The sequence below is a fragment of the Camellia sinensis genome, chromosome 8, assembly GCF_055761805.1.
Source record: "Camellia sinensis isolate YWXY chromosome 8, ASM5576180v1, whole genome shotgun sequence".
Classification (NCBI taxonomy): Eukaryota; Viridiplantae; Streptophyta; class Magnoliopsida; order Ericales; family Theaceae; genus Camellia; species Camellia sinensis.
Genome location: NC_138968.1, coordinates 99,887,936 through 99,903,497, shown reverse-complemented (window position 1 = coordinate 99,903,497; position 15,562 = coordinate 99,887,936). Strand labels below are relative to the sequence as shown.

At 37.5% G+C, this 15,562-nt stretch overlaps 1 protein-coding gene and 1 long non-coding RNA gene across 2 annotated transcripts; one reads left to right on the top strand and one right to left on the bottom strand.

The window, feature by feature from the left end:
- Nucleotides 1–406: 406 nt before the first annotated feature.
- Nucleotides 407–1,040, bottom strand: LOC145797918 (uncharacterized). Its single transcript, XM_082885360.1, has 2 exons — nt 960–1,040; nt 407–847 (listed from the first exon to the last, which is right to left on the bottom strand). The coding sequence occupies exons 1-2, from the start codon at nt 1,038–1,040 to the stop codon at nt 407–409; spliced, it is 522 nt and encodes a 173-aa protein (XP_082741486.1).
- A 5,951-nt stretch (nt 1,041–6,991) lies between these two features.
- On the top strand, nt 6,992–10,146 carry LOC145789296 (uncharacterized). The gene is made up of 3 exons (XR_014337961.1): nt 6,992–7,224; nt 7,930–7,974; nt 9,814–10,146. It is a non-coding gene; the product is annotated as an uncharacterized LOC145789296 (long non-coding RNA).
- Nucleotides 10,147–15,562: the final 5,416 nt, after the last annotated feature.

Genomic DNA, 15,562 nt, shown 5'->3' with positions numbered 1-15,562 from the left:
CGAACTTCTTTATGTCGATGAGGATTATTAAATCCTCTGACATTCCAAGATGCAATTTTTAAAGACAATAGAAATAACAAAATCTGAAACCCACAACCAGATAAACTGGGATTTACCTGCGTTTCTTCCTCTGGCTTTTGTTGCCTTTGCCAGAGGAGCTTCCTTTTGCCTTAGTGCCAATTTGAGCCTGCTTGGTGGCCGAACTACCAGGGGTGGTTTCCACTAGTTTCTCCACTTTAGCCAGCAATTCTTCATCATGGGGAAGAACCAAATTGGTAATTTCCAGCAGACCCTTCTGCAAAGCCTCCAAGCCATCCATTTTGTGAACCTCAATCTCCCCCTCAATTGGGGTAGACACTGCTGATAGGACTGTACTGGTTTCCACAGGGTCCTCCTGAATGTGCTCTTACTGTTGACTCTGCCCTACATCAGGTTCCTGTAGGCCAACCTCCTTTGAAGTTGCATGATTATCTGTCGTTGTAGGAGTTTCAGGGACATCCAGCTTCCTCTTACCCTTGGCCTTGACAGTTTCCCATCCAGGATCTGGGTTGTCTTCTGTTTGTTTCTGGAGGTTTATCAGGGCAGCCACTTGGGTCTTAACGCATTTGGCAGTGTCATGCCCAAACACTACACAGTGGTCACACTTAGGGGGTAAACCCTGATATTCAACCTTCACTACAGCTTCTGCATCTTCACAATTCACTCTGAACATCGATGGAAGGTTGGATGTAGCTTCAACCTCCACACAGACCCTGGCAAAGGACACTCTACTACCCTGTTCAGTGAGTTGGTCCATAAACAGAGGAGTACCTACAGCACTTGCAATCTGGCTCAGCCCATCACTATCCTAATACTCAAAAGGCACGTTGAAAAACTTAGCCCATACTGGAACTGTAGTAGCTTTTCCTTCGAAAGCTTCATGATCCAAGTCCATTTTTTCAGAAAAAGGTTTGAACCACCAATGTACCATGGCCCTCCTTCAAGGACTGCACTGCAACACTCAGGGTTCTCAAAAATGAAGAAGCTAAAGCCTTCTCCATTTGCTAGAACTTCCTTCAAACCCTTATTTTTCCATAAAGCAAAAGCACTGTTTTTCAAGTAGTTATAAGACACCCCTTTATCCAGGAAGTACCCAACCAGACATGAATCCCATTTCTCTAAGGGGTTGGGCCTAGGGGGGAGACTCATGCTAACATAGCCATCACTACTAGTAGGGGGAACATACCTCAAAGGAATGCTAGATCGCGATGAGGATGCAGCCACATCCGCCCAGGATTTCGTATGGCCTTGACCTCTGCCTTCCTCTAACCCTCTACCTCCTCGGAAATTTCAAAGCCCACCCCTTCGGGAAGCCACATCCTCACGACCAACATCACCAAGGTTAGGCGCCTGCAAAGGGATCTCTTCAGTAACTTGAACCACCTCGACTGAGACAGTATTCTCTTCCTTCCCTATTTCTATAGGTCGATCTAACTGATTATCACCATGATTCTTACCATCGAACCTGTTTCAAGCAACCAGGATACTATTAGGTAGGTTTTGAAACATAGGGGTTTCAAAATCCGTTCGCTCTGACCATCGCGCTGAAGATAATGAACCATCGGTAGATGGCGAGGTCATTATCGATGAGGATGGGTCTCTCATTCTCGCCAAACGATCTGCCACTCGCTGAAGATCTGAGGGTTGTGCAACCCTTCGTTCTTCCTGATCCAAGGATTTCTCCACAACATCAGTGTCGTTAGAATGCCCAAGATTCAAAACACCCTCATCGATGTTAACTGTAGACAGATCCATGGACGCTGCACTCAAGATCCCAAATTTGTTGCTTACAAACCCTAGTGTATCACTCTCTATTCCCACCGTAGGAACGTTCCTATCCTTATCCTGAACCCGTAAATCCAAGAGTCTCTCAGAATTAGGCAACGCATTAACTCCTGTCATCTTAATCAACGAGGAATTGAAACCCTAGAAACGCATGTTTCTAGAGAGATGCGGGAGCTTCTCACTCTAACCCATTGTTTCTTCCTGTTGCCAATCAAGATTAGTTTGGGTTAAACTTGGTTACTTAAGAAAATGAAACAATTAGTTGCCTAAACTAATTAGTTCCTAGAACAAAACAGAGAACGTTGGAGAAGGATGGGGGGAGTTAGAGAGAATCCTTCTTCCTGAGAGCTAGGAGGGAAAGTTAGAGCAAAGAAAAAGGAAATAGGATGAAAATTGAGGGGAATTCAAATTCATCATTTTGGAGTTGAGAATTGAACAGTTAGGTGATGTAGAAAACATTACATGGGCTGCTTAAGTTAAAGTAATATCGTTAAGTTAGAATTAGGTGATTTACAGAACCTCAAACAAGGTGCCTAAGTTAAACTAACAACGTTAAGCTACAATTTCTTAGTAAATTCTCTTTCTTGGAGGCCAAGCATGATTAGTTTGAGTTAAACTTGCTCACTTAAGGTAATGAAACTGTTAGTTGCCTAAGCTAGTTAGTTCCTAGAGCAAAAAAGAGAGGGATGTAGAAGTACGGAGAGTGTTAGAGAGAAAAACTTTCTTCATGAGAGCTAGAAGAGAAAGTTTGAGAAAAGAATGGTAAATAGGATGAAAATTAACGGGAATTCTAAATCATCCTTTTCTAATTGAGAGTTGAACACTTGGGTGATTTAGAAAACTGTAAATGAGATGCTTAAGTTAAACTAATATAGTTATGCCACAATTACTTTGTAAAATCTCTTTCTTGGAGGCTAAGCTAGATTAGTTTGAGTTAAACATGGCCACTTAAGCCAGTCAAATGATTAGTTGCCTAAAGTATTTAGTTCCTTGATCAAAAGAGTGGTGGTTGGAGATGGACGGAGAGAGTTAGAGAGAAACTTTCTCCTTGTGAGCTAGAAGAGAAAGTTAGAGAAAAGGAAAGGAAACTGGATGAAAATCAAGGGGAACTGAAATTCGTCCTTTTGGACTTGAGAATTGAACACTTAGGTGATTTAGATAACATTAAATGAGTTGTTTTGTTAAACTAACATCGTTAAGCCACAATTACTCAATAAATTATCATTTTTTTTGGAGGCCAATTAGGATTAGTTTGGGTTAAACTTGGTCACTTAAGCAAATGAAACAATTAGTTGCCTAAACTAATTAGTTCCTACAACAAAATAGAGAACAATGGAGAAGGATGGGGAGAGTTTGAGAGAATCCTTTTTCCTGTGAGCTGGGAGGGAAAGTTAGAGCAAAGAAAAGGGAAATAGGATAAAATTGAGGGGAATTCAAATTCATCATTTTGGAGTTGGGAATTGAACAGTTAGGTGATGTAGAAAACATTACATGGGCTACTTAGGTTAAACTAATATCGTTAAGTTACAATTAGGTGATTTACAGAACCTCAAACAAGGTGCCTAAGTTAAACTAATAACGTTAAGCTACAATTTCTCACTAAATTCCATTTCTTGGAGGCCAAGCGTGATTAGTTTGAGTTAAACTTGTTCACTTAAGATAATGAAACTGTTAGTTGCCTAAGCTATTTAGTTCCTAGAGCAAAAGAGAGAGGGATGTAGAAGTACAGAGAGTGTTAGAAAAAAACTTTCTTCATGCGAGCTAGAAGAGAAAGTTTAAGGAAAGAATGGTAAATAGGATGAAAATTAACGAGAATTCTAAATCATCCTTTTCCACTTGAGAGTTGAACACTAGGGTGATTTAGAAAACCGTAAATGAGGTGCTTAAGTTAAACTAATATCGTTATGCCACAATTACTCAGTAAAATCTCTTTCTTGGAGGCTAAGCTAGATTAGTTTGAGTTAAACTTGGCCAGTGAAGCCAGTGAAATGATTAGTTGCCTATAAACTAATTAGTTCCTAGAACGAAAGATAGGTGGTTGGAGATGGACGGAGATAGTTAGAGAGAAACTTTCTCCTTGTGAGCTAGAAGAGAAAGTTAGAGAAAAGGAAAGGAAACGGGATGAAAATTAAGGGGAACTGAAATTCGTCCTTTTGGATTTGAGAATTGAACACTTAGGTGATTGAGATAACATTAAATGAGTTGTTTTGTTAAACTAACATCGTTAAGCCACAATTACTCAATAAATTATCATTTTTTTTTGGAGGCCAATCAAGATTAGTTTGGGTTAAACTTGGTCACTTAAGCAAATAAAACCATTAGTTGCCTAAACTAATTAGTTCCTAGAACAAAACAGAGAACGATGGAGAAGGACGGGAAGAGTTAGAGAGAATCCTTCTTCCTGTGAGCTAGGAGGGAAAGTTAGAGCAAAAAAAGGGAAATAGGATGAAAATTGAGGGGAATTCAAATTCATCATTTTGGAGTTGGGAATTGAACAGTTAGGTGATGTAGAAAAAATTACAAGGGCTGCTTAAATTAAAGTAATAGCGTTAAGTTACAATTAGGTGATTTACAGAACCTCAAACAAGGTGCCTATGTTAAACTAATAACGTTAAGCTACAATTTCTCAGCAAATTCTGTTTCTTGGAGGCCAAGCGTGATTAGTTTGAGTTAAACTTGTTCACTTAAGGTAATGAAACTGTTAGTTGCCTAAGCTAGTTAGTTCCTAGAGCAAAAGAGAGAGGGATGTAGAAGTACGGAGAGTGTTAGAGAGAAAAACTTTCTTCGTGCGAGATAGAAGAGAATGTTTGAGGAAAGAATGGTAAATAGGATGAAAATTAATGGGAATTCTAAATCATCCTTTTCTACTTGAGAGTTGAACACTAGGGTGATTTAGAAAACCGTAAATGAGGTGTTTCAGTTAAACTAATATCGTTAAGCCACAATTACTCAGTAAAATCTCTTTCTTAGAGGCTAAGCAAGATTAGTTTGAGTTAAACTTGGCCAGTTAAGCCAGTGAAATGATTAGTTGCCTATAAACTAATTAGTTCCTAGAACGAAAGATAAGTGGTTGGAGATGGACGGAGAGAGTTAGAGAGAAACTTTCTCCTTGGGAGCTCGAAGAGAAAGTTAGAGAAAAGAAAAGGAAACGGGATGAAAATTAAAGGGAATTGAAATTCATCCTTTTGGACATGGGAATTGAAATCTTAGGTGATTTAGATAACATTTATAGCGATCCCGGTTGTCCCTTTACTGTTCTGTTGTATTCCGGACTCGGTTCCGTGAAGTTGGTAGTTGTATCTATCTTGTTGTCGTCCTTTAATTCCGCTTGATTGAGTTTTAGGATGTTTTGGGCAGGGTTATTACAGGTTGGTTAGGCCTTGGTTTCAATTCCTTGTTGCCCAGTTTTTAGGCGTTCCGCTCGAGCGGGTCTTATTGCGCTCGAGCGGGGTTTACACGCTTCCAGTATTTCGTGGCCCTGCAAAACTTCTGCAGGTGTGTTTTCTACGCTCGAGCGGGTTTCTTGCGCTCAAGCGGGTCGCGCTCGAGCGGTATTGTTGGCACTCGAGTGGGTAGTCCTTTTCCTGTAAAGTTCTGGGAGATGAAAATCTGCGCTCGAGCGGATGTGTTTTGCTTTTGTTTCTTGGCAATCGAGCGGTTATCTATGCGCTCGAGCGGGACTAGATGTTTGCGCTTTATGCTCGAGCGCTCTATTCTACGCTCGAGCGGGTCATGCGTATATGAGTTATTCGCTGGGTCATTTTAAATCACTTTTTCACTTTTCTTCTCTCTCTTACTTTCCCAAAAACCCCATTGTTGAGCTTCTCACTCTAGAACTCTACCTTCTCTCTAGGTATTGATCTAGTAGGAGTGATTTCCTCACCTTTGGCCTTTACAAAAAGGTTGTTGATCGTCGAGGGCTATCTTTTGATCCGAGAAATTCGTGGTTTGGAGCATTTTTGTTTTCTTCACCTTCTTGGTTGGGAGTCATCTTTTGAGGTAGGGATAACCTACTCCTCCCTATGGGCTTTGTCTTTAAATTTTAGTATTTTGAGATGTTAGGGTTGGTTTGGTAATTTTGTGAAAGTACATTAATGAAAATGGAACCTAAGGGTTGTAATGTTAATTATGGAAAATGCCCTAATTACATTGGTTAATTAATTCGCATAATTAATTATGAGAAATGAGGAATTGATTTGGAAAGGTATGGGATTAAAGGGTGTGGTTGGATTATTTATCGCTCACCTAGTTGAAATGTTGATTATATATCCATTGTTGCATTTATTTTCTGTATAGAAATAACTACTTTGGGCTATCGGTGGAGGATAGTCTTGATTATTGTAGACAATGCATGATGATTAGGCAAACTGAAACTAATCACTAGAATGTGTCATTGAGTATGACGGTTGAAAGAATACATTAAATTTATGTATTGTGTGATGATGTGTATAATTATTGTTTATATGCATTATGTCGTGTTAGAGGAGATAGGGTATGTACTCCACGGTTTAGTGGAAAATAGGGGATGAACCTCTAAACCGGATGTTGTTGGGAGAAGATAGGGGATGGACTCCATAGATAGAGCTCATATGCTTATCTAGTAATATGTTGATACAACTCATATGCTTGTCCTTGGAAGTGTGATAGTGCTCTTATGCATATCTATGGAAGTGATGATATAGCTTGTATGCTTATCTGTTGGTGTGTCATATAGCTAGTATGTGTAATGACCTCAAAATGCGTATAAGAAATCATCTTTATTTCCCTATGAAATGATGTGGTTTAATTTAATTATATCTATTAGAATTGAAGCATTATCAGTTGAGTTACGGACTTAAAATGGGAATTACCGACCTTTATGGGTTAAAAAAATCAAAATTGAGTACTTGGATATGTTGATGGGAATTTTTGGAATTATTTGGGAAAATTAATTTGAAATTTAATTTGTCTGATTCGTTAATGGACGTTTGGGTGATTAACTTTATACTGCAAATTAAAGGCCTTAAAGACTTCAGATACCGGAACAGGGGACATATTTATGATTAGTATAATTTTTAGAGTTATCTGGGAAGTTTAATTGAAATGTGATTTTGTGCGATTCGTAAGGGCGTGTTTGGCCCTTCCTATTTGTGGGAAGCTTTTATATATGCATATATGCCTTATGAGTTGTTAAACTCATCTATTTTGAACCAAACAAAAAAATAAAAATATCTAGAGAAAGGGGAAGGAGAACCGTGAGAGAGAGAGAGGGAGAGAGAGAAGAGGCAAAGCTTCTCCCTAAGGAATTCAACATCCATGGAAGCTTGAAGATGGTTGAAGAAGATAGAAGAGAGAGGAAAGATCAACCAAAAGCTTGGGAAAAATTGAAGAGACTAAGGGATGAACAAAGGTTTGGGTAAGGTATGTGGCTCTAATTACTAACCTTGTATAGAATCCATCTACTACTTGAAATCATGGATTGATATAGAAGATGTGAGCTTTGAACCCATGAACCTTGATTTTCTAAGAATTCCTTGATTGAAGAAGTAAAATCATTAAATTTGTTTATTGTGAGATTATGGTGTTTGATGAAGAATAATAATGTGAAATTGGTCATGTATTAAAGGGTTTTGGGCTTTGATTTACATGTAATTAAGGTTTGATTTTTGGAAATGAGAAGTCCCACAATTTCAGCCATTTTCGGACTGCTGCTGTCCAGGGCCGCACGTGCGGCACTGTTCACCCGCACGTGCGGAGACAGCTCTGCCCAGCCAACTTTGAATAGGTATATCTTTTGCATCCGGACTCCGTTTTGAGTGATTCTTGAGCCTAAAATCAAGCCCCGGAAGTCTACTTTGAATAGGTATATCTCACTTCCAAATTCTAAACACAGTAAAAGTTATACCCAAATTAGTGACGACTGTTCACGTTATGTCAATTAGTTATGTACCATTTCTTCACCTAAACCAATTCCTATCGATTTCTCCTGTTTTATAAGACATGGATTACAACATATTAAAGAATAATGAGCTTGGTACCACCATGACTAATTGATTGAACGATCAAAGAGAAAAAGTAAAGGATCGAGTATAACCTCATATTATGTGTTGTACACTGTAATTGTAGGTCGAGACGAGGACATTGTACCATTACCACCGGGAACCGATCACTGTGAGTAGTAGTACAAAAATGTACATTTTTTTTCTACCATTGACAATTATTGTCACTAATGCTCTGTTCTTTGTAAGTATTATACGAACATTTATGACAATTGGAAAGCAATGTGAACTTATATGAACGCTGAAAGATTCGCGTACGTCGGTATGATTTCGGAATCCTTATGTTCTGTGAATATTAGCCGTTTGTTATTTATTAGCATACTATGTTATTTCTTAAAGAATAAGTGGAACTTATGTTCATCCTTGAAGAATGATATTTGTGTGAATCTAAGATTATGTTACGAAGGGACCCAAGAACGTTTAGAATCTATGATATGAAAGTAAAGGTTTACCATCAGTATGCAACCCACATAAGAATATGAATTATTCTATTTTGTTAAGTGCATGATAATGACATGATATAACAAGAAATGTTCTGGTTTCTATTAACTTAATGATTATTCATATATGTAGAAGTATTCACATCATCTTTAGCACAAGGCCCCTACCTAGAGGTAATAATACCGTGGTTCAAATAATTAAGTTACAAGTTTATGTATGTTCTAAGTTTAAGCCTGTTATAAGTTTACGTATGCTATAAGTCAAGAATGTTACAAACTCAAGAATGTTACAAGTTTATATATGTGACAAGTTCAAGTATGTACAAGTTTAAGTAAGGTTACAAGTACAAGTATATACAAGTTTAAATATGTTACAAGTTTTCAAGTTTAGGTATGTTATAAGTTCAAGTATGTTACAAGTAGACACATGTTACAAGTTCACGCATGTTATAAGTTCAAGTATATTACAAGTAGACGCATGTTACAAGTTCATGTATGTTATAAATTCAAGTATGTTACCAGTGTACGCATGTTATAAGCTCAAGTATGTTACAAGTTTAAGTACGTTACAAGCTTAAGTATGTTACAAGTTTAAGTATGTTACAAGTTTAAGTGCGTTACAAGCTTAAGTATTTTACAAGTTTAAGTACGACACAAGCTTAAGTATGCTACAAGATACGTTACAAGCTTACCTATGTACAAGTTCAAGTGTACTATAAGTTCACAATATTGAGGAATTTCTTTATGGAACTAACAAGAATGCTTTTTATTGATTTGCCAGCGCTATTAAAAGGCTAAGTATAAGTAAGTATGAATTCTGATTTCTGTTAATGATTCAAGCATAATGAATATGTATGAATTTATTTTCGTTTATGGTATGACATTACATGTGTGGTTTGGTCAGTAAGACCTAATGATTATTGGTATGGAACAAAGTGCTACTTGGAACTAAGTGCTACATTGTGAGCCACCGCTAGAGTCCATGTGAGACACCTCTTGAGTCCATACATATGTGAAAGTTATGAGGCTTATAGCCATCCGTATAAGTTGTTATGAAATGAAACAAAGTGCTACACGGAACTAAGTGCTACATTATGAGTTACCTCTAGAGTCCGTGTGAGACACCTCTTGGGTTCATATATGCATGTCCAAGGGCTTCATGCCAACTTTTCAAGGGCTTCATGCCAACTTTACAAGGGCTTTATGCCATATGTTTCAAGGGCCTTAGTGCCATATGTTACAAGGGCTTTATGCCACATGCTTCAAGGGCCTTAGTGCCACAAGTTTCAAGGGCTTATAGCCACCATGTTTCAAGGGCTTATAGCCACCATGTTTATGTTGCAAGATTGAACTTAAGGCCGTTATGTACGTAGCACAGAATCACACTAACTATGTGAACTCTACATCTTTATATGCATTGCTATGTGTTATGTTTCATTTTAAGCATCGTTTAATTTATGTATTACTATTCACTGAGCTTGGCTCACTCTGTCTAATGTCTGTTTCTGTAGGTAACCAACCAAGTGGTCAGTCCTAGTCATGACACCTGTTTTCTTTTGTCAACCTTCGTGGGTTCAGGCACTGCACGAAGCCATTTATTTTTGTAAAGTCTATTGAAATGTTGGCTTAATTTTGATTACCCATTTAAAGTTAAAGAGGTAGAACTTCAATGATTTTTATATAAGCCCAATGATGGGGCTGGGTCTGTACATATGGTTGTTTATCACCGATGCTACAACATATGGTTTGGAGCTTTATCTATTTTCCATGATGAATGTGATGTATAAGAGGTCCTGGCATGTAGATGTAGCTCAATGGAATTTATATGTATAGTTATTTTCCTACTTTATGCTTCCGATGAGGCCCCAAATGTTATTTACTACAGGTTAAGTGTTCGTTTTCAAACGGGTCATGCCCAAACTTTTAGGGGCGGGTTTGGGGCGTGACAGTATGCTTATCTATTATGAGATGGGAAAGTGTTTAATATGAGTTACTGTCTCATATAAGTTGTTGGGCCAGGTTCTGAGCCATGGTTATAAATTGAGAATTGAAAAGAATTGGAAAATGGACTGTAACATGGACTTGTATTTCATGAAACCGTAAAGTGTTATAAGTGAAAGTATCAGTGTTGGCCATCTATCAACTGCTAATCTTTTAGTCATTGTTCATATTTGGTTTAGTGTATTTCTACTGGGCTGTGGCTCACCCTATATGGGAACATCATTTTCAGGTACAGGTAGCATGCCACCTCCAAGGACATAGCTTGGGAGGCTTCAGGCGGATGGTCTTTTGTTGTCTTTTCTCTTCTGATGTATTACATGTAAATTCAAGCCAAGGGTTTAAGGTGTAATTTAGCTAGTGCTCCCTTTTTGTATCCAAGTGTTAACTTGGAAAAATGTAAGCCCCTAGGGCATTTGCTTTTGTTGTTAACATGTAATACTTTTTGTAATAAAACTCTGATGAATAGCAGAATGTGGGACTTTTATATATCGATGCATGTCTATATTGATGGGTTTATTGTTATTATTTTGAGGGTGTTACAACATTAAATTAGTTGCTTTTGTTAAACTAACATCGTTAAGCCACAATTACTCAATAAATTATTATTTTTTTGTAGGCCAATCAAGATTAGTTTGGGTTAAACTAGGTCACTTAAGAAAATGAAACAATTAGTTGCCTAAACTAAATTGTTCCTGGAACAAAACAGAGAACGATGGAGAAGGACGAGGAGAGTTAGAGAGAATCCTTCTTCCTGAGAGCTAGAAGGGAAAGTTAGAGCAAAGAAAAGGGAAATCGGATGAAAATTGAAGGGAGTTCAAATTCATCATTTTGGAGTTGGGAATTGAACTGTTAGGTGATGTAGAAAACATTACATGGGCTGCTTAAGTTAAAGTAATATCGTTAAGTTACAATTAGGTGATTTATAGAACCTCAAACAAGGTGCTTAAGTTAAACTAATAACGTTAAGCAACAATTTCTCAGAAAATTCTCTTTCCTGGAGGCCAAGCGTGATTAGTTTGACTTAAACTTGTTCACTTAAGGTAATGAAACTGTTAGTTTCCTAAGCTAGTTAGTTCCTAGAGCAAATGAGAGAGGGATGTAGAAGTACGGAGAGTGTTAGAGAGAAAAACTTTCTTCATAAGAGCTAGAAGAGAAAGTTTGAGAAAAGAATGGTAAAGAGGATGAAAATTAACGAGAATTCTAAATCATCCTTTTCTACTTGAGAGTTGAACACTAGGGTGATTTAGAAAACCGTAAATGAGGTGCTTAAGTTAAACTAATATAGTTATGCCACAATTAGTAAGTAAAATCTCTTTCTTGGAGGCTAAGCTAGATTAGTTTGAGTTAAACTTGGCCACTTAAGCCAGTGAAACGATTAGTTGCCAAAACTAATTAGTTCCTAGATCGAGAGAGAGGAGGTTGGAGATGGACGGAGAGAGTTAGAGAGAAACTTTCTCCATGGGACTAGGAAGAGAAAGTTAGAGCAAAGAAAATGGAAATGGGATGAAAATTGGGGGGAATTCAAATTCAACATTTTGTAGTTGAGAATTGAACAGTTAGGTGATGTAGAAAACATTACGTGGGCTTCTTAAGTTAAAGTAATATCGTTAAGTCACAATTAGGTGATTTACAGAACCTCAAACAAGGTGCCTAAGTTAAACTAATAACGTTAAGCTACAATTTCTCAGTAAATTCTGTTTCTTGGAGGCCAAGCGTGAGTTTGAGTTAAACTTGTTCACTTCAGCTAATGAAACTGTTAGTTGCCTAAGCTAGTTAGTTCCTAGAGCAACAGAGAGAGGGATGTAGAAGTACGGAGAGTGTTAGAGAGAAAAACTTTCTTCGTGAGAGCTAGAAGAGAATGTTTGAGGAAAGAATGGTAAATAGGTTAGGTCCTAGGGCATGCCCCTTCTAGCTGTGTATTCTCTGTTTTTCTTTTATCTATGTCTTATTCACCCCAAAAAAAATGGTAAATAGGATGAAAATTAACGGGAATTCTAAATCATCCTTTTCTACTTGAGAGTTGAACACTAGGATGATTTAGAAAACCGTAAATGAGGTGCTTAAGTTAAACTAATATCGTTAAGCCACAATTACTCAGTAAAATCTCTTTCTTGGAGGCTATGCAAGATTAATTTGAGTTTAACTTGGCCAGTTAAGCCAGTGAAATGATTAGTTGCCTATAAACTAATTAGTTCCTAGAACGAAAGATAGGTGCCTGGAGATGGACGGAGAGAGTTAGAGAGAAACTTTCTCCTTCGGAGCTAGAAGAGAAAGTTAGAGAAAAGAAAAGGAAACGGGATGAAAATTAAAGGGAATTGACATTCATCCTTTTCGACTTGAGAATTGAACACTTAGGTGATTTAGATAACATTAAATGAGTTGCTTTTGTTAAACTAATATCGTTAAGCCACAATTACTCAATAAAATTTTTTTTTTTGGAGGCCAACCAAGATTAGTTTGGGTTTAACTTGGTCACTTAAAAAAATGAAACAATTAGTTGCCTAAACTAATTAGTTCCAAGAACAAAACATAGAGCGGTGGAGAAGGACGGGGAGAGTTAGAGAGAATCCTTCTTCCTGTGAGCTAGAAGGGAAAGTTAGAGCAAAAAAAGGGAAATAGGATGAAAATTGAGGGGAATTCAAATTCATCATTTTGGAGTTGAGAATTGAACAGTTAGGTGATGTAGAAAAGATTACATGGGCTGCTTATGTTAAAGTAATATCGTTATGTTACATTTAGGTGATTTACAGAACCTCAAACAAGGTGCCTAAGCTAGACTAATAACGTTAAGCTACAATTTCTCAATAAATTCTCTTTCTTGGAGGCCAAGCGTGATTAGTTTGAGTTAAACTTGTTCACTTAAGGTAGTGAAACTGTTAGTTGCCTAAGCTAGTTAGTTCCTAGAGCAAAAGAGAGAGGGAAGTAGAAGTACGGAGAGTGTTAGAGAGAAAAACTTTCTTTATGAGAGCTAGAAGAGAAAGTTTGAGAAAAGAATGGTAAATAGGATGAAAATTAACGGGAATTCTAAATCATTCTTTTCTACTTGAGTGTTGAACACTACGGTGATTTAGAAAACCGTAAATGAGGTGCTTAAGTTAAACTAATACAGTTATGCCACAATTACTCAGTAAAATCTCTTTCTTGGAGGCAAGCCAGATTAGTTTGGGTTAAACTTGGCCACTTAAGCCAGTGAAACGATTAGTTGCCTAAACTAATTAGTTCCAAGATCGAAAGAGAGGTGGTTGGAGATGGACGGGAAGAGTTAGAGAGAAACTTTCTCCTTGGGAGCTGAAAGAGAAAGTTAGAGAAAAGGAAAGGAAACGGGATGAAAATTAAAGGGAACTGAAATTAATCCTTTTGGACTTGAGAATTGAACACTTAGGTGATTTAGATAACATTAAATGAGTTGTTTTTGTCAAACTAATATCAAGTCCAAAAGGATGAATTTCAATTCCCTTCAATTTTCATCCCGTTTCGTTTCCTTTTCTCTAACTTTCTCTTCTAGCTCCCAGGGAGAATGCTTTTCTCTAACTCTCTCCGTCCATCTCCAACCACCTCTCTTTCGTTTTAGAAACTAATTAGTTTAGGCAACTAATCGTTTCACTGGCTTATGTGGCCAAGTTTAACTCAAACTAATCTAGCTTAGCCTCCAAGAAAGAGATTTTACTGAGTAACTGTGGCTTAACGATATTAGTTTAACTTAAGCACCTCATTTACGGTTTTCTAAATCACCCTAGTGTTCAACTCTCAATTAGAAAAGGATGACTTAGAATTGCCATTAATTTTCATCCTATTTACCATTCTTTTCTCAAACTTTCTCTTCTAGCTCTCATGAAGAAAGTTTTTCTCTCTAACACTCTCCGTACTTCTACATCCCTCTCTCTTTTGCTCTAGGAACTAACTAGCTTAGGCAACTAACAGTTTCATTAACTTAAGTGACCAAGTTTAACTCAAACTAATCATGCTTAGCCTCCAAGAAACAAAATTTTTTTCTGAGAAATTGTGCTTAACGTTATTAGTTTAACTTAGGCACCTTGTTTGAGGTTCTGTAAATCACCTAATTGTAACTTAACGATATGACTTTAACTTAAGCAGCCCATGTAATGTTTTCTACATCACCCAACTATTCAATTCTCAACTCCAAAATGATGAATTTGAATTCCCCTTAATTTTCATCCTATTTCCCTTTTCTTTGCTCTAACTTTCCCTCCGAGCTCTCAGGAAAAAGGATTCTCGCTAACTCTCCCCGTCCTTCTCCATCGTTCTCTGTTCTGTTCTAGGAACTAATTCGTTTAGGCAACTAATTGTTTCATTTGCTTAAGTGGCCAAGTTTAACCCAAACTATTCTTGATTGGCCTCCAAAAAAAATAATAATAATTTATTGAGTAATTGTGGTTTAACGATATTAGTTTAACAAAAGCAACTCATTTAATGTTATCTAAATCACTTAAGTGTTCAATTCTCAAGTCCAAAAGGATGAATTTCAATTCCCTTTAATTTTCATCTCGTTTCCTTTTCTTTTCTCTAACTTTCTCTTCTAGCTCCCAGGGAGAAAGTTTCTCTCTAACTCTCTCCATCCATCTCCAACCACCTCTCTTTCGTTCAACGAGCTAATTAGTTTTGGCAACTAATCGTTTCACTGGCTTAAGTGTCCAAGTTTAACTCAAACTAATCTAGCTTTGCCTCCATGAAAGAGATTTTGCTGAGTAATTGTGACTTAACGATATTAGTTTAACTTAAGCACCTCATTTACGGTTTTCTAACTCACCCTAGTGTTCAACTCTCAAGTAGAAAATGATGATTTTGATTTCCCGCTAATTTTCATCCTATTTACCATTCTTTTCCCAAACTTTCTCTTCTAGCTCTCATGAAGAAAGTTTTTCTCTCTAACACTCTCCATACTTCTACATCCTTCTCTCTTTTGCTCTAGGAACTAACTAGCTTAGGCAGAGTGGACAACAATTACAGCTAAAGGCAAAAGGAAGATAAGAGAGCCAGAACCAGTTCTGAGCCCAGTGATGGAGGAGGGGTTTTATCTGAACACAGAAGTGAGGAGCTGGCTCCAGAAATAGGGATAGAGGATACTTCTCTGCCAAACCCTGTAGCGGTGGATACTTCACAAGGTTCAGAGAGGAGCAGTGCTATGGAATCACCGGCCAAGGAAATGGACAAGTTCACAGAAAATGTCCTGGAAATTACAAAGTAGAATATCCCTCAAGCTGCTGAGCACATCGACACAGTGTTGGCTAGTATCAAATC

Excerpts from the sequence above, each read along its gene's own strand:
- LOC145797918 (XM_082885360.1), bottom strand. The coding sequence starts at position 1,040 with ATGGAGAAGGCTTTAGCTTCTTCATTTTTGAGAACCCTGAGTGTTGCA. Across the intron at positions 848-959 it reads AGGAGGGCCATGGTACATTG|GATAGTGATGGGCTGAGCCA; the intron begins GTGGTTCAAACC and ends TTTGAGTATTAG.